Source organism: Rhinatrema bivittatum, chromosome 6 (genome assembly GCF_901001135.1).
Source record: "Rhinatrema bivittatum chromosome 6, aRhiBiv1.1, whole genome shotgun sequence".
In the NCBI taxonomy this organism is placed as follows: domain Eukaryota; kingdom Metazoa; phylum Chordata; class Amphibia; order Gymnophiona; family Rhinatrematidae; genus Rhinatrema; species Rhinatrema bivittatum.
In genome coordinates, this window is record NC_042620.1 from 19,705,484 (window position 1) to 19,731,018 (window position 25,535).

Below are 25,535 nucleotides of genomic sequence, written 5' to 3' on the forward strand. Positions count from 1 at the left end.
TGCTGTCTTGAAAGTAGCTCGTTTTTTTGTTATTCTCAGGTTTATCTCTTCATTTAATTTTGATCTAATACCTCTATTTTCTTTCATTATTGAGTCTCGGGAGAAAAGACATAATTAGAAGTTAGTAATAGAAGTAGATAGCTGCTTCTTCCCTCTAAGGCAGAGCTTTCCAAAGTGTGTGTCGCGACACTTTACTGTGTCGCCTGCAGTGTGCCGGTGTGTCGTGCAAGCCCGGTGCACGTGACACACCGGCAAGTGGGAGCCAATGCGGCCGCCGGTGGACCTCATCCCACTGGCGGCTGAGGACGATTGTAACCTCGGACTTGGGTAGCCTGAGCCTTCTCTAAGCATAGGCGGGCCACCTCCCAGCTTTTTTTAGGCAATCCTGCACTCTGAGAACGTAGTCAGCAAGGTTCTGCCCGGGATTCCTTTTGTCTTCCAAAGTCTTGAAAACTATGTCCAAGATTTCTTTTGGTCTCCTCCCATACAGCACATCAAAAGGGGAAAACCTCATCAAGCTCTGTGGCATTTCATGGCTTGTGAATGTATGTAACACAGCATGCGTCCCAATTCTTGCCATCTTTATCCACAAATTTCCTCAACATTTGTTTGAGCATCTGATTGAAGCGCTTGAAAAAGCCATCAGTCTAGAGATGATGTACCGAAGCACACAGAGTTATTTCATTATCTTGAACACAAATGGGGCTCCCTGATCTGTCAGGATATCCTTGGGCAGCCCAATTCATGAAAATGCCTCCATTAGGGCAGTCTCCACAGTAGGTTTTCATATTACGTAGTGGTACTGCCTCTGGATATCTTGTGGCATAGTCGAGAATGATGAGGATGTACTTCCTTGAGTAGACATTTCTAGTGGTCCCACAAGGTCCATGCCCATCCTTTAGAAAGGGGTCTTAATTATAGGCCTTATTATGAGCGATGTCGCCCATACACCAGCAGGCTTTGAGTTGGCAGGTAGAGAGGATAGGCAGTACAGCTGGACCTGTTTATGTAGGCCTGGCCAATAGAACTGTGCCAAAATTTTCTTTCAGGTCTTTTCCTCCCCTAGTTGACCATCTAGAAGGTGGCTGTGAACTAGTTGCATAACCTTCTGGTGATTTGGTTTGGGAACTAGGAGTTCTATCAATTCCTCTTCCAAACTTCTCTTTGTAACTCAGTAAGTAGGTCCGCTTTCATTACAAAATGAAGAGGAATAGGTTCTGTAACCTGTGCACCAGGGACTGGCTTTCCGTCCACACTCTCTATATATGCTCCTGGGCCCGCTTAAAGGACTCAACCTCCCTATGGGCCCATCTGAAGCTCCCCGGGTCACCACCCTTTTCCCACTCAAAGGGGCCAGGTATGACTTTCTGGGTGGATTGCTGCTTTTCCCTTGACTCCGACCCTTCCTTCCCAGTTGCATGTAAATTAACAGCATAACTATTTGTCCTGTCTGTGTTGCCTCTAGGACTTAGGAGTTTTCTTTATGGTACTGGTCTGGGTCGTCTAAGGGGAAGAGTTCTGAAAACACCAATTCTTCATTGTTATGGCTGCATGAACCCATTGTGAGCTGGGTCCACAGGTTCTCAAAATTTGGACAGTCCCAATCTTTAACCATAGGATAGAGAAGCCAAGGAAGAACTCCCACTTCTATTCTGTATTGGCTGACCAGGGTCTTCAGTTGTACCTGGCTTGTTGGATATTGCCATTGGTCCATGTCGATGCATGCCAGGGTCATGACTCTGTCATAGTTGATCTGTATTCGCTTCACTAATTCTCTTCAGATGAATGTTTTTAAACTCACAGAGTCCACCAATGCCTGGGTAGGAACACCATCTAGCTCATCCCTAACCACAAAAGTAGAGACTTCCCAGCTGAGATCCACAAAATTACAAGTGTGGGTCCACAGTATTAACATCCATTGGCTCACCTTCCTTGTGGGCACAGTCCCGTGCAAAAATGGCCTCTCTCCCTGCAGCTTAAACATGGCTGTCCCATGGATTTTTGCAGTTGAGGAAAGAAGTCCAGCCTGTCTGGCTCCACTGGCTGTCGGGGTCTCCTGTCCTTAGAACTCTGGTGTCCTCTACCTGGGTTGGGTGGTTCAGGGATGGACTGAACTTGGTAATAAGCGTCCATCATTTCCAACACAGTCTCTAACGTAAGTTTAGGGTGTCTGCACATCCACTGCCACATAGGGCATTCTAGCCCATCTAGGAGTTGTTTCAGCAAACCCGCATTGACTACTTCCACTCTGGTCTTCCCTACCAAGCGCAGCAACTTCCATGCTACATCCTTAAGTCGGTGGAAAAGGTTCTGTGGGTTCTCCTCTGGTTGAAGGACTCCTTGACTAAATTGCTGTTGGTAGGCTTCTGGGACGAGTGCCACTCCCTCTGAGATAGCTGCTTTGACTTCCTGATATGGGCCTTCCCTTCTGGTTTGGAAGGCCTCTTGATTACTCACAGTGAGTAGATTCCCTAGTTAGGTCATCCAACTGTCTTCTGGCCAACCTGCCAATTGAGCTGTCTGATCAGAATTCTTCAGGAAACAATCAGGCTCTTCTCCTGGGGCCATCTTAGATTGGTGACAAGGAAGGTGGCATAGTCCGAGCAGTCTGCACAGCCTGTGCTGCCTGAGTTAGCACTATGTTTTGCTGCATAAGCTGTTCTCTCAGCACCTGCTGCTGTTCAATTTGGGTTTGTAGGCAGTTGCTTCTACCTTGTAGCGAGGACCTGGATCACTTGCTCCATCTTCCCTGCTTTCTGAGTTGCCTCCAAACTGAGTACCTCTCCAGGGAATGGAGAGAGGAAAACAAACAAACAAAAAAAACCCTGCTGACCTGTCTGGCTCTGACTCACTGCTTGAACCCTGACTTACAGGCGGGCTTTCCCTTGGCCTGTTGTAGTGTCAGCTGAGTGAGTGGAACTGGGAGGCCCCAGGTAAAAGCAAAAAAAAAAAAGTCTGCAGGATTTTGTTTTGTTTTTTCCTCCCTGCTGCTGTGGCTGTGGTCTGCTGCCTGTGCTTCCTTCTTACACAGGAGATCCCATTGCTACCACTATATTTGGTAACTTGGGCAATAATGGCTTGGAAACAGGCAGAAGGTATAAGGAGGTGGACTCTGGCTGTTTCCTTTTGTGCAATTTATTTAAAGTGGAAAAAAACTAAGTGTAAAGCAAAAAAAAAAACCAAACCACAAATGATGCAGCTCACCTTAAATTTCAGGTAGCAAAGAGACATCACACATTAGAAGGTTTTCAGCACAGTCTGGCTTTCTGCTCCCCAGGACCTCTCCCCATGGTCTCTCTAAACTACCTGGGCCCTATCTTCTTATGCTAGACTGAAGGCATCCTCCCTGGGTCCAGATTCCCTTGCTGGGTTGGCACTTAAGGAGGATTGGGCCATATATCTGTGGCTGGTTCTTTAAGGTGATCTGAGGCAGTTTTCTATAGACTCCCTCACAATGCTCTTTTCGTCTCCATTTCCTCATTGTATTCCTTGCAGAACTAAGCTAACATGGACCATAAATCCACTAGGTGTTGCCATTGTGCAATGACTGACACTCCCTCCTCTCCAGGAGCTGTGATAACAGCACCAAATTAATTAATTCATTCATTTATTGCTTACAAAAATTGCTCTGACCTTTGGACTTGTTACTGTGTTTCAAAAGAATGAATCAGTTGTAAGTGGGAACATACATTTAAATTTTAGAGCATAACAAAATAACTACATGGGTTAGTTACGCTCATAGTAAAGTCAAATGTGTTCTGCATGCATGATACTTTCTAGGGAAAAGCCAAAAAGCCTTTGATATTGGACACCAGTCTTGTGGCTACTTTAGCCAGATGAATGTTCATTGTATTTCTGATTTTCAGGAGGTAAATGCTCTTGAGTGTGAAATTCAGCTGCTGAAAAATCTGCTGCATGAAAGAATTGTTCAGTATTATGGCTGCTTGAAGGATTCCCAAGAGAGGACCCTCTCCATTTTTATGGAATATATGCCAGGGGTAAGCATAGCTTTTTTCAGGAAAAGTTCAATATTTGAAGAGTTCTGGTAATTACACTCCTCTTTGGATCCTATTTTTTTTGGTTAGTATTTTACTTCAAAGTTAAAAAAATACACAGGAAATCACACTGAGTGTGCGAGTTTTTTTGTTCTCTATACTTGTTTTAGTATTGTGGTCTCATTCATAAACATGATACATTTTTTAATTTCTCTTCAAACTACTTCTGTTTCAATATGTTTTGAAGAAAAAAAATGAGGACGAATTCCTGGTAGCACCCAGGAAAAACAGTTAAGTGGTTTGTAAATAGACTATTGATGCAACTTAAATGAAAATGCCCTTTTCTAGGCATTTGTTGGACCTGTATTTATCCTTTAATTTAAAGGTAAATATAGGGGAAACAATTAATATTCATCCTTGGTAAAATGAAGGCGTTAAGGTCCTTGTATATGTCAATTCTGTCACTTTCATATTTTCTTATTTAATTAATGTGATATCTCCTCCTTTGCAAGGTAATTGCACTGGGAATATGATTTTTGGGAATCAAACTGTATTCTTAATGGATAGTTAAGAATATGTTGTCTAATATTACTTTTCCTAGCGTGTAGCCAGATGGATTCAGGACCAGTGGGTTATGTGCTCTTCTGCTAGCAGATGGGAGACTGAGTCAGATTTCAAAGCTGACGTCCTCCTAGGTATACCCCTGCAGTGTCCTCAGCATCTCTCCTTCTCCTAGCAGATGCGGACACTATCCCACACACTAGCACAGTGTTAGGAAAATTACAGCAAGAAGACAAAATTACCTTAAAGAAGATCGAGCCCTGCTCTCCTGCGGTGATACCTAAGGGTCCCTCCCCCAGTTGAGAATTCCTGAGGTGATTTCCAATATCCCTCAGAGGTGTGCTGATTCTCGGCATGGACTTAGTCCCCAGAGTGACTTAAAGGCAGCAGGTGCATAACCGAGCGAGGCGGTGAAGGTAAAACCCTCTCTACCCGCAGCTGGAGACCGTCTGGCACACGATCAGTAAGCGCCGAGATCAGGTAAGCAGAAAACTTCAAATTCAGGTCTCCAGTCTCCAGAGCTCGGATTGCCGTACCGATTCCTCCTTTCCTCTGGCGAGGTAAAAAAGGGAGCACCGATTGGGTTGAGCAGCTTTGGTTGGGCTAGGCTCCGATCTGGTGCAAGGGTCCACACATGTGGAGACCCTCGGGGGGCGCCATCTTACGTGCGGGGTGTGTTGGCGCCATCTTCCCTTCTCAACCAGGGGTACATGCGGGGCAGGCCGGACGGCCGATGTGCCTAACTTGTGCGCATCCAATACAGATGCGTGCATAGCCACTCACACCGCGCGCACAATTGAGCGCACTCCGTGCACAGAACTACACGCACAGCCTCACGTACAACTACACACTACACCATCTTGGTGTCCCTTCGTAAATCCTCATGCTACTTCCCAATGATGGAAGCCATCCAGGAACTGATTGACCTGGATTGGGGTGCCCCGGAGGCCAGCTTTAAAGGAGGTTGGGCTTTGGAAGCCTTATACCCTCTGGAACCAGATACCAAGGAATGCCTGCATTTTCCAAAAGGAGACGCCATGGTCTGTGCCGTCTTAAAGCGAACAGCCATTCCCGTTTAAGGAGGGGCTGCATTGAAGGATACTCAGGATAGACGATTGGAATCCATTCTTAAACAGGCCTTTGACGCAACAGCAATGACACTGCAGATTGCTTCCTGCTGCGCACTGGTGGCACGTTCCTGCTTGCTCCTCTCGAGAGAGGCAAATAACTCCGGAACGTATACCGGTGAGACAAGGGAACCTGCAGCAACCTTCCTGACTGACGCAAGCTCAGATCTAGTGCATACCTCAGCCAGAGAAGTAGCCTCGGTAGTGGCAGCCAGAAGACAACTATGGCTGCGGAATTGGTCTGCTGACGCGACCTCTAAAGCGAATCTCACAAGAATGCCCTTTAAAGGATCTCTCTTATTCAGAAGTGAATTGGAGAAGTTAGCCAGCAAGTGGGGCGAATCTCCAGTGCCTCGGCTACCGAAAGACAGGGGTAAAAGATCCCAGCACCCCTCCCCCAGAAGAACCAGGGGCAGAGGCTCGCAATGCTTTTAGACCCTACAGGAACTCGCAGTTCCAGGCATCTCGTCCCTCAGGAAGGTCCCAGCCCTTTCGGAACTGACAGACAAAGAGAGGAACAGGCCCAGGGGCAGGCTCCAGCCGTGCTCCCCAATGAGAATGGGCCGACCCATCCACAGGAAGAGGAAATAGGGGGTCGACTTTCCCTCTTCTACCAAAGATGGGTCGAGATCACGTCAGACAAATGGGTACTAAACATCATTCGAGAAGGTTACTCTCTGGAGTTCTGCAGCATCCCTCGGGACAAATTTATGATGTCACCCTGCCACTCCCACACTAAGAGACTGGCAGTGGAAGCCACTCTGACAAGACTCAGTCTGAAGGCAATAACTCCGGTTCCTAAGCCCCAATAAAATACGGGGCGCTATTCCATCTATTTTATCGTTCCCAAGAAGGAAGGATCATTCCGACCCATCTTGGATCTCAAGAACGTCAACCATCATCTACAGATACTACACTTCTACATGGAGACTATTCACTCCGTAATAATGGCAGTACAACCAGGAGAGTTCCTAACCTCCCTGGACCTCTCCAAAGCCTACCTTCACATTCTAGTCCATCAAGATCACCAGCGTTTTCTACGCTTTGCGATACTGGGTCACCATTACCAGTTCAGAGCGCTTCCCTTTGGCCTAGCAACTACCCCCAGGACATTCTCCAAAATTATGGTGGTCATGGCGACAACAGTGAGGAAGGAAGGGATCTTGGTACACCATTACCTGGACGACTGGCTGAACAGAGCAGTCTTCGAAAGAGAGCCGGCAGGTGACAAGCAGAGTCAAGAACCTACTGCAGGAGCTTGGTTGGGTAGTGAACACGGGCAAGAGCTGTCTGCAGCACTGTCTCTGGAGTACCTGGGGGCCCGTTTCGACACCAAACAGAACAAAGTCTTCCTCTCTCCCCCGAGGAGAAGGAAGCTGATGGAACAATTACGACGATTAATGACCAATGCACGCCCCAAGGTATGGGACTATCTTCAAGTCCTCGGCCTCATGGCATCAACCCTGGAGGTCGTCTCATGGGCAAAGGCCCACATGCGAATGCTCCAGTGCTCCTTACCGTCACGCTGGAACCCACTGTCCCAGGATTATTCAATTTGCATTCAACTACCAGCAGAGATACATTCTCAGCTTCAGTGGTGGCTACAGGAAGACCACCTAAGCAGAGTAAGACTATCCCCACCGAACTGGATCTTGCTCACCACGGATGTGAGCCTGCGAGGGTGGGGAGCCCACTGTCAGGAACTGATGGCCCTGGGACAATGGAGCAAGGAAGAGACGGGATGGAACATAAACCGTCTAGAAGCTCAAGCAATCAGACTAGCGTGCTTGCAATTCAGCCACAGACTCCGAGGCAAAGCAATTCGAATAATGTTGGACAGCGCTACAATGGTTGCCTACTTCAACCACCAGGAACCAGGAGCCAGCAGGTGTCTCTGGAGATAGATCCTTTCATGGCATGGGCAGAGATAAACCTACAAGGTATCTTGGCCTCCCACATCGCAGGAAAAGACAATGTCTCAGCAGACTTCCTCAGTAGAGAGAGCCTGGACCCGGGGGAATGGACACTGTCAACCACAGCCTTCCAATTGATAGTAAATCGCTGGGGCCTCCCAGCCATGGACCTACTGGCCACCTATCTCAGTACCCAAGTCCCCAGGTTCTTCAGCTGCAGACGAGAGCCACACTCCCAAGGGATCGATGCTCTCGTCCAGTCTTTGCCAGAGGAAGACTTACTGTACATCTGCCACTACTGGGCAAGGTCATCCGCAAGAAAGAACACCACAGGGGACTAGTTCTACTAGTGGCCCCAGATTGGCCAAGACGCCCATGGTACACAGACATGCAAAGACTCCTTGCGGGGAGCCCTCTGTGCCTACCTCCACATGGGGACCTTCTCCAGCAGGGCCCGATTCTTCATGAAAATCCATCTCAATTCTCTTGTATGGTCTGGCCCTTGAGAGGACTCGCCTGAAGAAGCACAGTTACTCAAAGCCCGTGATTGACACCCTGCTCCGCGCGCGCAAGTTCTCAACATCCCTGGCATACATATGGATCTGGAGAATATTTGAAGCCTGGTGCGAGGACCGCGAGATACTCCCATGGACGGCCAAGATTCTGGAGTTTCTACAGGACGGCATGAAGAAGGGGTTGTCACTCAACTCCCTCAAGGTCCAAGTAGCTGCCCTCTCCTGCTTCAGAGCCGAAGTGAGCAGTATCTGTCTATCAGCTCATCCGGATTTGACCCGTTTCCTAAAAGGGGTTAAGCAACTTCAGCCACCCCTAAAGTGGCCAGTGCCCCTATGGGACCTCAATCTGGTATTAGACTTCCTAGCAGAGGCTTCCTTCACTACGCCTCTTAACACTGAAGACTGTATTCCTGGTGGCAATATGATCAGCTCGTCACATCTCCGAACTACAGGCACTATCCTGTCGGGAACTATTCCTTAGGTTCACCCCTGGAACCATACAGCTGTGCACCGTCCCCTCCTTCCTACCGAAAGTGGTTTCCGAGTTTTATTTGAACCAGGCCATCTCCCTACCGTCTCTGGATGAACATAAGGACTCGGAAGACTCCTGCCTTCTTCACCATCTAAATATTGGCAGACTCCTAGTGCGATACCTGGAAAGATCGGAACCGGTGCGCAAAATGGATCGCCTGTTCGTTCTTTGCAGCGGGAAGAAATAAGGAGACGCGGCCTTGCGGGCAACCATAGCCCGCTGGATCAAGGAAGTAATCAAAGTAGCTTACATAGAGGCAGGAAAGCCTTTACCACTGCAGGTTAAGGCTCATTCTACTAGGGCCCAGGCAGTATCTTGGGCAGAAACCAAGCTGCTATCGCCCGCCGAGATCTGTCAGGCGGCGATGTGGTCCTCCCTACACACCTTCTCCAGGTTCTACCGCCTGGATGTTCAGGCCTGAGAAGACGCAGCCTTCGTAAGGGCAGTACTAAGTGGGCCACGGGCAGCCTCCAACCCTGTCCGGGAGTAGCTTTTGTTCATCCCACTGGTCCTGAGTCTATCTGGCTACACGCTAGGAAATGGAGAAATTACTTAACTGATAATTTCGTTTTCCTTAGTGTAAACAGATGGGCTCAGCATCCTGCCCATGGCTGCCCCAGAGAAGGAGGACCCTGGAAAGCAAACCTCGAGACTAAACAAATACGGGTAAGCCGTTGCCTACCCCCTAGGTCAAGACATCCGCAGTTAGTCTGGTGTCGGCATTAACTTAGTTGAGTGCACTGGCGGTCTCCGGTTTTTGAAACCAGTTGAATCAGTTTAATCAAGTTTAAGAAGTTTAATCAAGTTGTTTATGCAAAGATATATATTCACAATGGCTTTTCGAGGAGGATACTGAGGAGCTGAGGTCACTGCATGGGGTATATCTAGGGTGACGTCAGCTTTCAAGTCTGACTCCGTCTCCCATCTGCTAGCAGAAGAGCACATAACCCATTGGTCCTGAGTCCATCTGTCTATGCTAAGGAAAATGAAATTATCAGGTAAGTAATTTCTCCATTACTCTTGAGCCACATAGAAGCAACTGAATACAATTATTTTTTATTGTACAGGTGGTGATCTGAAATTATTTTATAGTGCCCCTGATTACAAAAGTTGTACTTCAGAGTAACAGCTGAAATATTTCACGTTAACCCATACAAGTTATGGCATCTGAAGAGCAGGAGTAACTTTGTATGAGTTAATCTGCGCATACCAGCAGGGTCAGTACAAGGCTATTAGGCGATCCTTCAATCTTGTACTCTCCCCCTTACACACCTGCTTGTGGCAGCTGAGACACAGCATCCCTCTCTTGCTCCACTCAGCATCCACTCTCACTCTCTGCCAAGGTCTGCATCCCCCTTCCTTTGTCCCCCTCCAGTGCCTAGCATGTCTTTTTCCCCTGTCCAGCATCTCTCCTCTAGAATCCTCCTTTTACTCTTCTCCCTGCTCAGCAAAGCAATATCTACAATCTCCTTGTCCTCTTTTTACAATACCGAGCATCCTCTAGCCCTACCTTCTACCTGATCAGAATCCTCTCTCTCTCCACCCCATCCTCATCTACCCAGCCCTCTCTCTCTCTCCACACCTCCCTCACCCACCCAGCTTCCTCTGTCTTCATCCCCCACATCTACCCCAGCATCCACTATTTTCACTCTTGTGCTGTGCCTTAAAAGTGGATAGTGCTTAGGGTAGTTCATGCTTTGATAGTGCCTCCAGTTAAAAATTCTTTAACAGCCTCGTAGGCCTTGTGTGACTCCTTTGCATCTTCTTTCTTGGAAAAGACAGCCTCTGCAGTTAAGTCTCTTATGCCAGATTTGCCTGGTATCTCTTTCCCTCCATACCCTGTCTCTCATGTTTGGCAAGCATTCACCCTCACAACATGAAACGAAGTGATCTCTATTCTGAGCAAGCTGAAAGACAATTTGTGTTTTTAATGCTTGTTCTTCAGCATTGATTAAGGTTATGTATGCAGATATTAGTCCTTTTGTTACTAAGCTTTCCAATGTCTCGCTTACTGAAGGCTTACTTCTAGCTCCACTGAAAGAGGCAACAGTATATCCTCTACTTAAATAGGCTAATCCTGTCCTTTCATATTTGCTAAACTAACACTGTATTTCTTCCTTACCACTCTTAACTAAGGTCATTGAGAAAATTCTTAGGCCAGCTACAAGAATACCTAGAGGACAACAACTTTCTGGATGAGGCCCAATTTGGGTTCCGGGCTTTTCATGGCAAAGAATCATTGCTGCTTACAAGCTTTGGTACCATTCATCTGGGATTTGACATGAGGGGTTAAATATTTCCTGGTTTTGTTAGACCTGTTGTCAGTTTTTGACATGCTCAACCATCAGTATAGATATTTGAGCTCTGACCAACGTGCCCCGAATGCACGGACCGATGTGCCGAGCCTGTGCGGACCAGAGTGCTCTGACTGACATGCCACAAACATCTCGCCCGTTTTAACGGGCTCAACCATAAGATTTTATTTGAGTGTCTGGAAGCTTTAGGTATTTCCTCTACTATACTGTGTTGGTTTTCCTCTTTCCTCTCAGATCGATCTAGGGTCACAATTGGTAATGCTGTTTCTGCTTTATACCCTTTAGCTACAGGTGTCCCACAGGATTCCTCACTATCTCCAACCTTGTTCACTATCTATCTGGCCTCTTTGTTTTGTTCCTTCCCGTTTGGATGTTTCGTACGAGTTGTTCACAGATGACATCCATTTCTCTTTTCTGGATTCTACCACATTGGAATCTGCAGTAAAGAAATTAGCGACCTGTTTATTTAGGATTAAGGCGTGACTGTCCTATAACATGCTTGCCCTAATATCAAGAAAACTGAAATAGTCCTGTTATCCACGACTGAAATGGTTAATGCCCGTAAAGTTTCTGTTTAATGGCATGTTATACCTATTTAATCAAAGGCTCATGACTTGGGGGTGTTAATAGACTCCTCTCTTTCCATGCAATCCCTTAATTGATTCTCTAACCCAGTCATTTTACTACAAGCTGCGGTTACTGCGTTGTTTAAAGCCCTCCTTATCTCAATCAGATTTTCAGACTGTAACTCGGTCATTTATTCTGTCTTTACTAGGAAACTGCAATGCTCTATTCTTGGGCGATAGCTCCTTGATACCTATTTACAGGTACTCCAACCTATTCAGAATTCTGCAACGTGTCTCGTTTCAGGTACCAGAATGTGTGACCATATTTCTTCAACTCTAGCTAGCCTTTGCTGGTTTCCGATAGACTGGCGGGTGAAGCTTAAAGTCCTCCTTTTGATGTTTAAAGCTCTCCGTGCTCTGGCCCCTCCAGCCATTGTGTCTTCTAAAGGCAGAGACTGCTCCACCCACTGCCTCCGTTCCTCAGCAAAGCATTTAGTTGAGATTCCATCGCTCTCCCTTGCCCGGTTAGCAGCAACCTCTCGCTAGCGGATCTTTTTTTTATTGCAGGCCCTCCTCTTTGGAACAGCCTGCCTGCAGCTATTAGGGCAGAAAGTGATCTTTCTCCAGGGGCAGCTCAAGGCAGTCTGCTGCCTGAGGCGAGGGATGAGAGAGTACTCCTCTCGCCCTGCCCCCTTTGGCCCCAGCCCCTCTCCTTTTTCACACACAGCCATATATGCATACACACACATACGCTCATTCACTTCTCTCCTTCTTCCATATACACCCTCCTTCTTTCATATGCATATACACACGCGCTACATCCCAACCTCAAATCTAGCAGCAGCAACCCTCCTCTCTTCAGGCAACTCTAGGCTGCCCGCAGCGTCCCCCCACTCTTCAGCTGGCGCCGGCCTGGCCTCTGGTGACGGCACGTAGCAGCGTCCCTCTTCCCTTCAGCTGCTGCCAGCCTGCTCACAGTGACACTCCATTCTTCAGCTGCCACCGGCCTGGCCTCCAGCGGCAGCCCATATTCCTCAGTTGCTGCTGGCGGCAGCCTGCAGCATCACTCCTCTTCTAGCTGTGGCCCGCAGTGTCACTGCTCTCTTCAGCCGCTACCAGCCTGGGTTGGCAGTTGTGGTAGGGGCAGGCAGTGTAAAGCGGAAGCCACAGCGGCATTCTGAGAGAAGCATTTTTTGCTGCCTCAATTCTGCCACCTGAAGCAGCCACTTCACCCTGCCTCTTCACCCTGCCTCATTATAGAACCGCCCCTGTCTTTTTCAGTTTAAGAAGAACTTTTCCCTGGCCTTCACAGAGTGAATATTGCTCAATCTTGTTAATCTATGTTTTTTTTTATTCCCCAAGAGATGTAGAGCAATGTTGCTTTTTAGTTGTTTTGGCATGATTATGTTTTGTGTTGCATAAGGTTTTGTTATGCTTTATTTTACTGTGTATGTTGACTGTAATCTGCTGAAATTGGTGAATCAGCGGAATAGAAATTGGGGAAATAATAAACAACAAGCAGCATCTGGAGGTTTTACACTTTCCCCTTTCTGCAAATTTTGGCACCCTAGGCTACCACCTAATTTGCCTAATGGAAGAATAGACCCTGTATATCAAGCCAATTACCCAATAAGTTTGCTTTGAAAATCTGGGGTAAAGTCTACATGTAAAAAGTACTCCCAAATGTACACACTTGTAAAATTATTCTCCCTATGCAGAACTAAGTGCTACTTTATAAAATAAAAAAGTATGCATGGTAGTGCAAGTCTCCCTACAAGAGCACTTTTCCCCGGTTTGCATAAAAATATGTACGAAATCTGGTTACACCTGTTCTTTTACATATAGTGAGCCCAAGCCTATTTTATAACAGCCATTTATTTGCATAAAAACATGTTTTCACACACACATGGCTTTGAAAATTAGGCCAATAATATACGTTAACGGAGGGTAGTGCCAGGGAAGAACTTAGGTTTTTAGTTATTAAAGTCCAGCTTCTACCTTATAAACTGAAGTAGAAGATACTTTTCTAATGTGTTTAATAATTGCAGAGCATTTCTTCTTTAAGCTTTCTTACAGTATCTAATAGTTTTTCTGTTTCTGTGTAGGGCTCCATAAAGGACCAGTTGAAAGCATATGGCGCACTTACTGAGAATGTAACCCGCAAATACACCCGGCAGATCCTGGAGGGAGTTCTCTATTTGCACAGTAATATGATCGTACATCGAGATATTAAAGGTAAGCGAGCTATTGTAATCTCTCGACAACCCTTCCACCTCTCTCGTGTTCCTCCAAAATGCCAGGTTTGACTTTTCTACTTTTCTTGTTTGAGCTTTAAGAAAGATTTCTAAGCTCGGTTAAGCCCCAAGCTTATAAATATTTCTTTGTGTTTTCATTATCTAGGATGTGTGTTGAGATATGTTAAGCATGTGTGTGTGTGTGTGTGTGTGTGTGTGTGTGTGTGTGTGTGTGTGTGTGTGCGCATGCGCACCACCTTTTCCATCTATTTCTAGAATAGCAAATGTAACACTTGTTTATGTAATTTTACATTTCATAACTAAAAATGTTTTGTGAAGAAAGAAGGCAAGTATTTTAGTGTGGGAAGGTTAACATAAAAATATGTATCAAGTATTTGATTTTATTTTGAACTGCACATCTTATTTTCTTATTTATTTATTTATTTAACATTTCTATATACCGACATTCGTTAGGGACATCATATCGGTTTCCATAGAACTAGTAATGCAGCGTAGCAGAGCTTTACAAAGAATAAGTTTGAACAGGGGGGTGAGGGGAGAGGTATTTAAAACTATGACATGGGAATTATAACAGGCAAACAGCAAGTTATTAAAACTATAACAGGGGTGATTATAGAAGGCAGACAGCAAATTATAGTAGGCAGAAAGCAAATTGGGAATGATATAAAAGGTGATTCGGGACAGTCACATGATGCATCTCTCAGGATTTAAGCCAAGAATAAAAGTGACTCTCTAGTTGGCCCATGCTGGAGAAGATATAATAGAGGAGAAAGGAAATGCAATATTCTGTTATATTTGTGTGGTTATCCTTTAGTATAGGAAGGTGCAGAGCACACTTATTACACTTTATTTAAAGGCTTAACTTGTTAAAATCTGATGCTTTAATTGAAGGATGACACATTAGTATTAACTTGTAGCAGAGTACTCCATTATGGAATTACTTCTGTTGTGTGGTTCTGTGCAGTTCCTCATGTAATGCAATGGCCCTGTTTTATTTATTTAAAAATGTTTATATACCGCCTTTACAAATATAATTTGATCAAAACAGTTTACAGTAATAAAAATAAAGAATAAATATAAATTATAAAATGAAATTGAAAAAAAATTACAAAAACTGATTAATATAAACAAATATATAAAAATATTTAAATTTAAAAAACAACAGTAAAAGAGCTACTGCCGAAAAGAACCGCAAGAGTTACATATTTTTTGGAGGTAAAGAGGCACTTTTTATTTTCTTTATGATTGTTCTGTTGTTGGCATTTTAAATGCTATCTGAAAGAGATATGTTTTTAGAAATGTTTTAAATTGTGGTCTGTTTGATATTTGACGGAGAGAGTTGGGTATGGAGTTCCAAAGGGATGGACCTGTGAATGAAAATGCTCGTTTTCTAGTAATATCTAATCTAGCTAGCCGAATTAAAGGAATTTCCAGAAGGTTCTTAAACAGGGATCTTAAGTGTCTAGTCAGTTTGTAAATACGAAGGTTGGAGCATATCCAGGTGGAAGAGGGATTATATATGAGTGAATGAATTATTGTTAAAATTTTGTATTGAATTCTGAATTTTATGGGGAGCCAATGAAAAGATTGAAGAATTGGAGATATGTGATTCTTGGGGGGGGGGGATACCTGTTAAGATGTGCGCAGCGGCATTCTGTACCAGTTGAAGTGGACGGAGAGTGGACTCAGGTAAACCCAAGTAAAGTGCATTGCAGTAGTCGAGACCCGAAAACACTAAGGATTGAAGGACAGTTCGAAAATCATGTTGGAGCAATAATGGGCGAAGTCTTTTTAGTAATTGAAGTTTGTAAAACGATTTTTTTGTGACTGATGAAATATGTTGAATCATTGATAAGTCTGAGTTAATTACAACTCCCAGGTTGGTAAATATATTTTGTTATGGGGACAGAAACTCCATTTAAGGAGAGGTGGGATGGGGGACCAATCATAGAACTAGAAATAGAAGTAAGATAAACCAGTTCAGTTTTTGATGTATTTAATTTTAAGCGTTTATGTGAAAGCCAGGTGTTAATGGATTTAAAGTACAATGAGACCAAAGATAGAGTAGAAGACCAGGAGTTGTTGAATGGGACCAAAAACTGAATATCATCGGCGTATATTTTAAATTGAAGATTTAACGATGAAAGAATATGACACAGGGAGCAAGTAAATATTAAACAAAATGGGCGATAAAGAAGAACCTTGAGGGATGAAATAGTGTATTGATTTGAAGAATGATTACCTATATTAATCTGTTGTGTACGGTCGGAAAGAAATGAAGAGAATCATTGTAGTACTGTTTCAGAGATACTTATGGCTTGTAGACCTGTTAAGAGGATTTGATGATCTAGGATATCGAATGCCGCGGAGATATCTAAAAAAAACAATGATATAATCCATATTTGCAGCAAAACCTCAAAGTAAGGTATCAAAAGAAGCAAGTAGCAGAGTCTCTGTGGAGGGAGTGTTCTTTACGGAAACCATGTTGACATGTATGGAAAATGTCATGATCTGTTAGAAAATCTGATAATTGATGAAGAACTACACATTCAATCAGTTTAGCTAGTGGTGATAAGGAAGCAATTGGTCTAAGAGTACTTAGATCGGTAAAATCTTTAGTTTTATTTTTCAATATTGGAAGAATAGAAGTTTGTTTCAAACTGTCAGGGAAAAGCCCTGATTCAAGAGATTGATTAACTAAAGCACACAAAAAAGAGCTGGCATGAGACCCTAAAGATTTAAAAGTGGAGCCAGAACATGGATTTAGAGGCAAATTTGAAGTATTCTGTTTCTGAATCACAGATTGAATGGTAGTTTCTGATACTGGAGTAAAGTCTGACCATTTACAGATATAAGCCCTATTATTGAAGGTAGGATATGGTAAATGTTTGAATTCACTGGATATATTATTGACTTTTTTTTTAAAATGTTTTGCGATTTTATTACAAGTAGAAGTGTCATAAGTTGTAGAATTTGTGTTGGTCATTGCAGTTAGCGATCTTACAATGTTAAAAAGAACATTTGGATTACCATGCGCCATTGAGATTTTCTTAGCAAAATAACTTTTTTTTGCTAAATTTAATTTTTTGTTGTATTGTTGCAAAGTACAGTATTATGTATTTTTTGCTTCAGAGGTTTTTTTTACATTGCCATAGACGTTCTTTACTTCTTAGTAAGATCTTAAAACTATGAAGGGATTTCATATACCAGGGAGTATTTGATTTGGTTTTATTTTGAGAAATCTTGTTTAATGGGGCTATAGCATCAAACACTTCGATAATTGAAGAATTCCATTTAGAGAACGTGTCATTAATATTTGTAGCTGGAAATGAAGGCAAATTTTGCAAGACTGCTTCTATAAAAGAGTCTGTAGAAACAAATTTAAGTCTAGGAATTATTGATTTACTTTTTGTCAAGGGATTAAAGTTTATTAGATTTAACATAAAAAGAATCAGATAGTGATCAGACCAAAGTATTGGATTGATGATAGTTTTCCCTGGAGCAGGTGACCCAAAGGAGGGATTAAAAAGAAAAAAGCGAGGTCTAGGGTATGTCCTCGGATGTGGGTGGGTTCTTGGATTAACTGTTCCCAACCCAAGCCTGTCATGGCGTCTAGAAAGGTTTCCACCAGGGGAGGTGGATTAATAATAATGGGGCGGATTTTAAGAGCCCTGCTCGCGTAAATCCGCCCGGATTTACGCGAGCAGGGCCCTGCGCGCCGGTAAGTCTATTTTACATAGGCCTACCGGCGCGCGCAGACCCCGGGACTCGCGTACGTCCCGGGGTTTTCGGAGGGGGGCGTGTCGGGGGCGTGTCGGGGGCGGGCCCGGTCGTCGCGGCGTTTCGGGGGCGTGTCGGGAGCGTTTTGGGGGCGGGTACGGGGGCGTGGCTACGGCCCGGGGCGGTCCGGGGGCGTGGCCGCGCCCTCCGTACCCGCCCCCAGGTCGCGGCCCGGCGCGCAGGAGGCCCGCTGGCGCGCGGGGATTTAAGTCTCCCTCCGGGAGGCGTAAATCCCCCGACAAAGGTAAGGGGATGGTTTAGACAGGGCCGGGCGGGTGGGTTAGGTAGGGGAAGGGAGGGGAAGGTGAGGGGAGGGCAAAGGAAAGTTCCCTCCGAGGCCGCTCCGATTTCGGAGCGGCCTTGGAGGAAACGGGTTAGGCAGCGCGGCTCGGCGCGCGCCGGCTATACAAAATCAATAGCCTTGCGCGCGCCGATCCAGGGATTTTAGTGGATACGCGCGGCTCCGCGCGTATCTACTAAAATCCAGCGTACTTTTGCTTGAGTCTGATGCGCAAGCAAAAGTAGGCTGATCGCGCTTCTTTTAAAATCTACCCCAATGTGTAAATTGAAGTCTCCAACTAGAATGTTTTTTGATAAATCTACAGGCAATGAAGAGATTATTTCTTAAAAGCTAGATAAGTCTGAATAAAGAACTCCTGGAGGGCAATAAATAGTACAGACATTTAAAACATCGGTAGTTATGAGTAAAAATTCATAAGGAGCTGTCGCAATAAGTTGTTTTTTTTTATCGGATTTAATGAGGATTTTATAATGGCCAGTAAACCACCTCCTCTATGGCATGGCCTAGGCTCTGAGAAAATAGAGTAACCAGTAGGTCACAGATTATTTATGGTAACTGTATCTGAGTCTGTTAGCCAGGATTCCGTCAGTAAGAAAAGATCTGGTTTCTTTGTCTGCAGTAAATCAGACAGTACTGGAATTTTTTTCCTAACTGATTGAGCATTGCAAAACATGCAAGATACCGATTTAATAGCTAAAGCAGTAATTAGTGCAGGTACAATGGATACCAATGAAGCCTGGTGGTAAGATTTAGATTTTTGGGCAAGATTATTTTTTGTTCCTAAGATCGGGGGCCATAATTACCCTTCCCAGTAATGATAGGGATTTCCATGGTAGTAAAAAGGAGAGAGAGGTTCGAGGAGAGGTCCCAGTAAAATTCAAGGGGGAAAAACGAAGGGGCGAAAACAAAGGGGCAGGCCCCTTTTTCGCGCTCCTTCGTCACGCGATGCCCGGCTCGCAACGCCATGTCGGTCACCCTAGGATGACGTCACAGTGGGGGCATGGCCGGACAAGCCGGTTCAGCACAGGAGTGCGGGAGGAAAATGCTTGGTAAGTGGTAGAAGATATCCAAATCCAAATTGCAGAGTCACAGGCTCTCCAGGTGAAGTTGGAGAGCAGTGGAGGCACAGGCAGAGAGCCCCTCTGAACATGTTGAGCTGATCCTCAACACGTTCTACTACCAAACTAAAAACCTTATTCTTTTTCCAAATGAAATTGTGAGGAGTTTTAGGCTCCTGTTTGTTCTCAGGCTGCTGTTCATTTCCTTTACTTTATTACTTTATCTTCATCATAGTGTTGGTGCCCGCCTTGATGTGAGTGTAGAGCAACGATTTGTCCGACTCTAAAAACGTACTCCTCTGATGCCCTGAACACATGAATTGAGATATAACTGTGATGAAGTACAAGCCAAAGCCTGAATAAGTTTGAAGTTTCTGCCTGGCATATGAAGTCCCTTATCCTAGTCACCTCTTTCGTCCAATCAAGCGTGACGTGAGACAACCCCTTATCAGGACCCATAAATTAGACCTGTCAGGTAACTCACTAAGACACTACAGAAGACATCTCAGTGCATCGGCTATATGTATTGAAGCCACAGATTATTTCTGTATGTACCATTTAAACTTCAGATATCAACATGCGCATTCTTTATGCTGGTGTTGACAAATTGTTTTCTTCATGATAGCGTCTGCTGTATTGAGCATTATATCCATTAGAAGACAGGATATTGGGCTAAAATTCTGTTTAATTTAAGAAGATGGCTCAGATTATACTGTTTAATTTGTAAAGCAGCAAGATATCAAGGCTGGATGATATTAAGTTTTTGCAGCTCAGTACTCCAGAGTACTTGGTGAATGCCCCTTCTGTTCCAAGCTAGTACAACGAAGCATGGAAGGAGCACTCTGCCTCTTCCTGTTGCTGATTTCCTATATATTTGGAATTTGAAATAATTTCTTTTGAAACTTAAGCTTCATTAAGAACATAGGCAAATAATACGCATACAAAGACTCAACAGCAACAAAGCCATGGATATTTTATTGAACTGAAATCATTTTTCACAGCTCTTTCACATCCAGGGATTCTAGAAGAATGCATTTTATGGTGGCAAGCCTTACAAATTACTAATGTCTGCCTAAAACCCAAATCATAGTAATTAATGAAAACCAAGAAATAAAAATGTATGATTTTGTTATCCCTAAAATGAATAAGAACATAAGAAAATGCCATACTGGGTCAGACCAAGGGTCCATCAAGCCCAGCATCCTGTTTCCAACAGTGGCCAATCCAGGCCACAAGAACCTGGCAAGTACCCAAAAACTAAGTCTATTCCATGTAACCATTGCTAATGGCAGTGGCTATTCTCTAAGTGAACTTAATAGCAGGTAATGGACTTCTCCTCCAAGAACTTATCCAATCCTTTTTTAAACACAGCTATACTAACTGCACGAACCACATTCTCTGGCAACAAATTCCAGAGTTTAATTGTGCGTTGAGTAAAAAAGAACTTTCTCCAATTAGTTTTAAATGTGCCCAATGCTAACTTCATGGAGTGCCCCCTAGTCTTTCTACTATCCGAAAGAGTAAATAACCGATTCACATCTACCCGTTCTAGACCTCTCATGATTTTAAACACCTCTATCATATCCCCCCTCAGTCGTCTCTTCTCCAAGCTGAAAAGTCCTAACCTCTTTAGTCTTTCCTCGTAGGGGAGTTGTTCCATTCCCCTTATCATTTTGGTAGCCCTTCTCTGTACCTTCTCCATCGCAATTATATCTTTTTTGAGATGCGGCGACCAGAATTGTACACAGTATTCAAGGTGCGGTCTCACCATGGAGCGATACAGAGGCATTATGACATTTTCCGTTTTATTCATCATTCCTTTTCTAATAATTCCCAACATTCTGTTTGCTTTTTTGACTGCCGCAGCACACTGCACCGACGATTTCAATGTGTTGTCCACTATGACACCTAGATCTCTTTCTTGGGTTGTAGCACCTAATATGGAACCCAACATTGTGTAATTATAGCATGGGTTATTTTTCCCTATATGCATCACCTTGCACTTATCCACATTATGACAGATAAATTTCCATTTTGCTGCCCTTAATTACAGTGAACTGTTTAAAAAATATAGTAGCAATCACATAGATCACATGAAATTTCAAAAAGGATAAAAATCCTGTGTATACTACTTAACCTTGGAGTTCTCCATCGACAAGCAGAGATGAATCAACCATAATACATGGGATGACGTCATCTGATGGTGCTGACACGTGCTCAATAAAAGTCATACTGAGCATGTGCAAGAGTTCCCACATGGGCATACTGCCTTATGAGCCCCAGTCTTTCTTGGAGGTACTGCACAGACATGTTCCCAATCTCTTTTTAAAATTTTGTTTCTTTGACTTAATTCTGCCTCGTTGCATCTTTTTAGTTTTTACAGCCACCTCTGCAACCTCTCAAGGAACTTTTCAGTTCTAAAATAAAAAGAAAGCGGAAGAAGAATGGAAAAGTCCAAGGCCATGAAGATTGTGGTCACTGGTTTTAAGGCCTGCATTTGTGGACATTGGATGCCCATTACAGACACACTTTCTGTCTGCTATTGCTTCTTGGGCCTGAATCAGGATGCCTCCAGCTGTTATAGTTGTGATAGGATGTCACTGAGCATGCAACACTACTGTACCTGAAAGATGGAGGCTCTGTGGAAGGCACCACTGGGTAAAACCCCAGAGCCACAACATGAGAGAGTCCAACGGGAGATGCCCCTTTTCTTGGAGCAAGGCATCGACAGACTCTAGGTGCAAGAAGCAAGTCAGGATCCTTCTCCCCGCCCCCACCTCCGTGATGCTAGTTCTCAGACCCATCACAGGTACAGAGAAGTGTGTCTGAGGGATCCCATGCAAAGTTCTCTCCTTTTGGGATTGGGACACCACCAGAGCGGAACTGTCCTTAACTCCAAGGCAGGAGGTTGCCTCTTCAGCACAGGTGCCATAGTCATTCATAGTGCGGAAGATCCCTCATGGAGCCCCGTCACAAACTAATGCGCCATTTGTTTCAGTAACTTAGAGCACCTCTTCGATATGGCCTGCTAAGGCCTTTTCCTTGTCTAAGCAGAGCACCTCAGTACATAAGTACAAGAATCCGGTTACCAGGTTTAAAAGTCCCCCGTCCCCCCCAAACTTATTTATTAAATTTCTGAAACAATGAGTCACAAACATATCAATCAAATATCCATGGCACAGGATATAAAAGAACAATCAGAATCAATGATAACATGCATACAGAAAAAAGGAAAAATACTTTTAGCCTCATTGTTTCCTGATATTTCCTCCCTCTTCCCCCCTTCCCTTCCCCAGTACAGACGAAGTTCAATTTCAATGTCAATTCCCAAGCATGGATGCTCCTCTGTGTCAAACAGAGCCAAGGACAGAATCAGTGTCCAAACCAAAATCAAACATATTTGGAGCAAAAGACTCCATTATGTAACCATAGTAAGCCTGATGCGCCAATTATGAAATACAGGGTAAAGTATTATGAAATACGCCAATTATGAAATGCGCCAATTATGAAATACAGGGAAAAGTGGCCCGCCTCCAATACCAGTGCCGGGAAGCAGGCTACGTTTCCATGGGCCACCCTATAGAATTTCACAAGTTCTGTTCCTTACAATAGGAGATAAAGGGTTCAGAAAAAGCTGCCACATATCCAATGTATCAGTATATTTTTTGGTTGAGAGTGTCTTTGCTGTAAGGTATTCAAAAGTAAGAAATGTAACCATTCTCAAATGCCAGTTTGCCAGTTTTGGGTCATCTTTTCCTATCCAGTTTGCCAGTATCACTTTCTTTGCTATTAAACTTGCTTTATCTATAAACAGCTTTCTACCAGGATCTAACTTTAAAATCTCTTCATTATATATTCTGAACAACATTTATATATTCAGGTCATTTGATAAAGACACCTTAAACAAATTGGAACACAGTTTCCTTACTTCATCCCAAAATTTTTGAATTTTAGAGCAGGTCCAAAACCCATGGATGAATGTATCCTAGCTCCATACTACACTTAAGGCAATTGGCCGAAGAACTGATCTTAATTTTAAAAGCCCTATTTTGTGCAAAATAAAATTGATGAAGAAATTTGAATTAAGTTTCTCTTAGTAAGACATTCTCTGTGACAGCAAGAATGTGAGTGAAGCAGTATTTGAAGTCCTGCTTCCACAATAAGAAGTTTGGCCACCTGCACCATTTGGTATATGGTTCTATGAGGTCTTCTGAAATCTTTATATTACTTAATGCTCTTTTATAATGGGCCACAGAAGGTCTCTTTGCTGTGTCCTCTAGAAAGATCTCTCTCATTGCTCTATTAGTAACTAGCTCCTGAGGAGTCTTAAAATGATCCAGCATATAATGCCACAGTTGAAGATGAGCATAAAAATCTGCCTTTGGTAAGGAAAATTTATTGCGTAGCTCTTAAAAACTATATAGAACATTGGTATCCCCAATAAAAATTTGTTGGTACTCTTGAGACCTTTCTTATACCAGCTTTGAATAATGGGTTGTTAAGACCTAGGGGGAATTGTGGATTCCCACAAATATCTGTAAGTGGTGATAACCTGCTCTTATGATGAAATAGTTTGTACAACAACATCCAGGCCTTTCTGCATGAATCCACTAATAAATGGGATCTCAGTTTCGTTTCCCCCCCGGTCCATTTTTTAAATAAAGCAGTCAGAGAGATTCAGCCATACCAGCTCTGTAAATAATCCCTGGGAGAGAAATGAGAAGATTCAAATAACCAGTCTGCAGTGTGTCTTAACATACAGGCTAAATTATGTCTTTGCAAGTTTGGACAGTTCAGGCCTCCATTAGCTGAAGGCTGCATCAATAAATCTAAGGGCATTCCTTCCATTCCAAAGAAAATTTCTAAAAAGGCGATTTAATTTCTTTAAGATCTTTCCGAGAGAGCCAAATGGGTAACATTTGCACTAGATGGAGCCATTTTGGAATCTCCATCATTTTCATTAACTGTATCTTACCTGTTAGGGACAAAGACAATAAGATAAGGATTTTGCCAGTCTTCAATAAAGGGTTAATGTTTGCAGAATATAATCACCCAACATTAGTAGGAATCCTAATTCCCATATAACTCATTTCTCCTTCGACCTATCTGAGCAGGAATCCCTCTCCCCAAGTTCCTTTCATATTCCCAGAAATGGGAAGGAGGAGGAATAGCCTAGTGGTTAGAGCAGTGGACTATGAACCAGGAGACCAGGGTTCAAGTCCTGCTGTTGCTCCTTGTGACCTTGGGCAAGTCACTTTACCCTCCATTGCCTCAGATACAAACTTAGATTGTAAGCCCTCTGGGGATAGAGAAATACCTACAGTACCTGAATGTAAACCGGTGTGATATCTTGAATGAGATCGAATGTCGGTATATAAAAATTTAAAATAAATAAATAAAAATGCCAAGGGCCTCAGATTTATCCTGATTAATCTTTAACCCTGCAAACTGCCCAAATGCTGCTGAAGGTCTAACACTTTTCCCAGGGACTCTTTTGGCTTTGTAAGAAAAATCAACACATCAGTGAAGGCTGCCACCTTAAATATATAATTCACCGTACCAAAACCCTGAATGCTGTCTATGTCAATTTTCCTCAGTAAGGGGTCAATAGAGAGAAAGCTTGACATACTCCCCTGTTGATTGAAAATTCTGTAGATTTAAATCCATTAGCTATAATGGTCGAAGTCCGGTTGTGTGTACAATAAGGAAATATGTTTCACAGTGTTTCCCTTGAAACTAAATCATTGGAGCACTGAAAACATATATTGCCAGGATATGTGATCAAAGGCTTTATCAGAATCAAAGCCTATGGCCAACGCTGAGCACTGTTTAACCTTACACAGAGTCATGGAAGTTACGTGTATTAATTTTACAATATGAGTTCCAACTGTCCTGACCCTTACAAAACCTGTTTGGTTTGTCAAAGTAATTGATGGAAAAACCAAACTCATCCTATTAGCTAAGATTTTCGCAAGAATCTTCAGATCACAATCCAACGGGGAAATATGATGACGGTAGCTAAACCCTGGTTTAGCTAAAACTGTAATATGAGCCCTGTTGAAGTCTCTTGGGAAGGCCTCCTGCTGAGTTCTGAGAGCTGGTTTTTGTCAGTGCTATGAAATGATACCAGGCCATGTGTTATGGCCAGTTTCATCCTGCTGTCTATGGAGAAACTCGTTTACAGGTAAGTAAACTTGCTTTTTTTTTTTAGTAGAGATCTTTTAAAGGACCAACAAAAAAGATAGCAGTCCATTAATTTTCAAGGTCTTACAGACCTCTCCTTCAAATGTACAGCCTGTGAGATCTAAAAACTCATGTAATGCAACAACTTTTTCTTGATCCTTTTATACATTTTTATGATGTTTTTTAAAGACTTCAGTTTTGTTTTGGACCAGTACAGCTACTAGAACTCTATGCTACTTACCCTTGTGCAGCTCATCTAATATGTCAGACAATTGAGCTAATTCCTGATATGTCCTCCTCTCACCTGTCACATGATTGATGCCATGATAGTAATATTTTGTATCACCTTGTTTGTTGATTTGTTTTTGTACTGATTATGTATATTCATTGTTCCCCGCCCTGAACTTTAGAAAGGGTGGGTAACAACTGTTTTA

At 43.5% G+C, this 25,535-nt stretch overlaps 1 protein-coding gene across 2 annotated transcripts in view; it reads left to right on the plus strand.

Moving 5' to 3' along the window:
• MAP3K2 (mitogen-activated protein kinase kinase kinase 2) overlaps window positions 1-25,535 on the plus strand; it is a 222,912-nt gene that overhangs the window by 194,292 nt on the left and 3,085 nt on the right. For both annotated transcript variants that reach the window (XM_029605132.1, XM_029605131.1), the window contains 2 exons: window positions 3,867-3,998; window positions 13,630-13,759. In XM_029605132.1, the coding sequence (XP_029460992.1) occupies window positions 3,867-3,998; window positions 13,630-13,759 (262 nt within the window). The remainder of the gene's footprint in view (window positions 1-3,866; window positions 3,999-13,629; window positions 13,760-25,535) is intronic.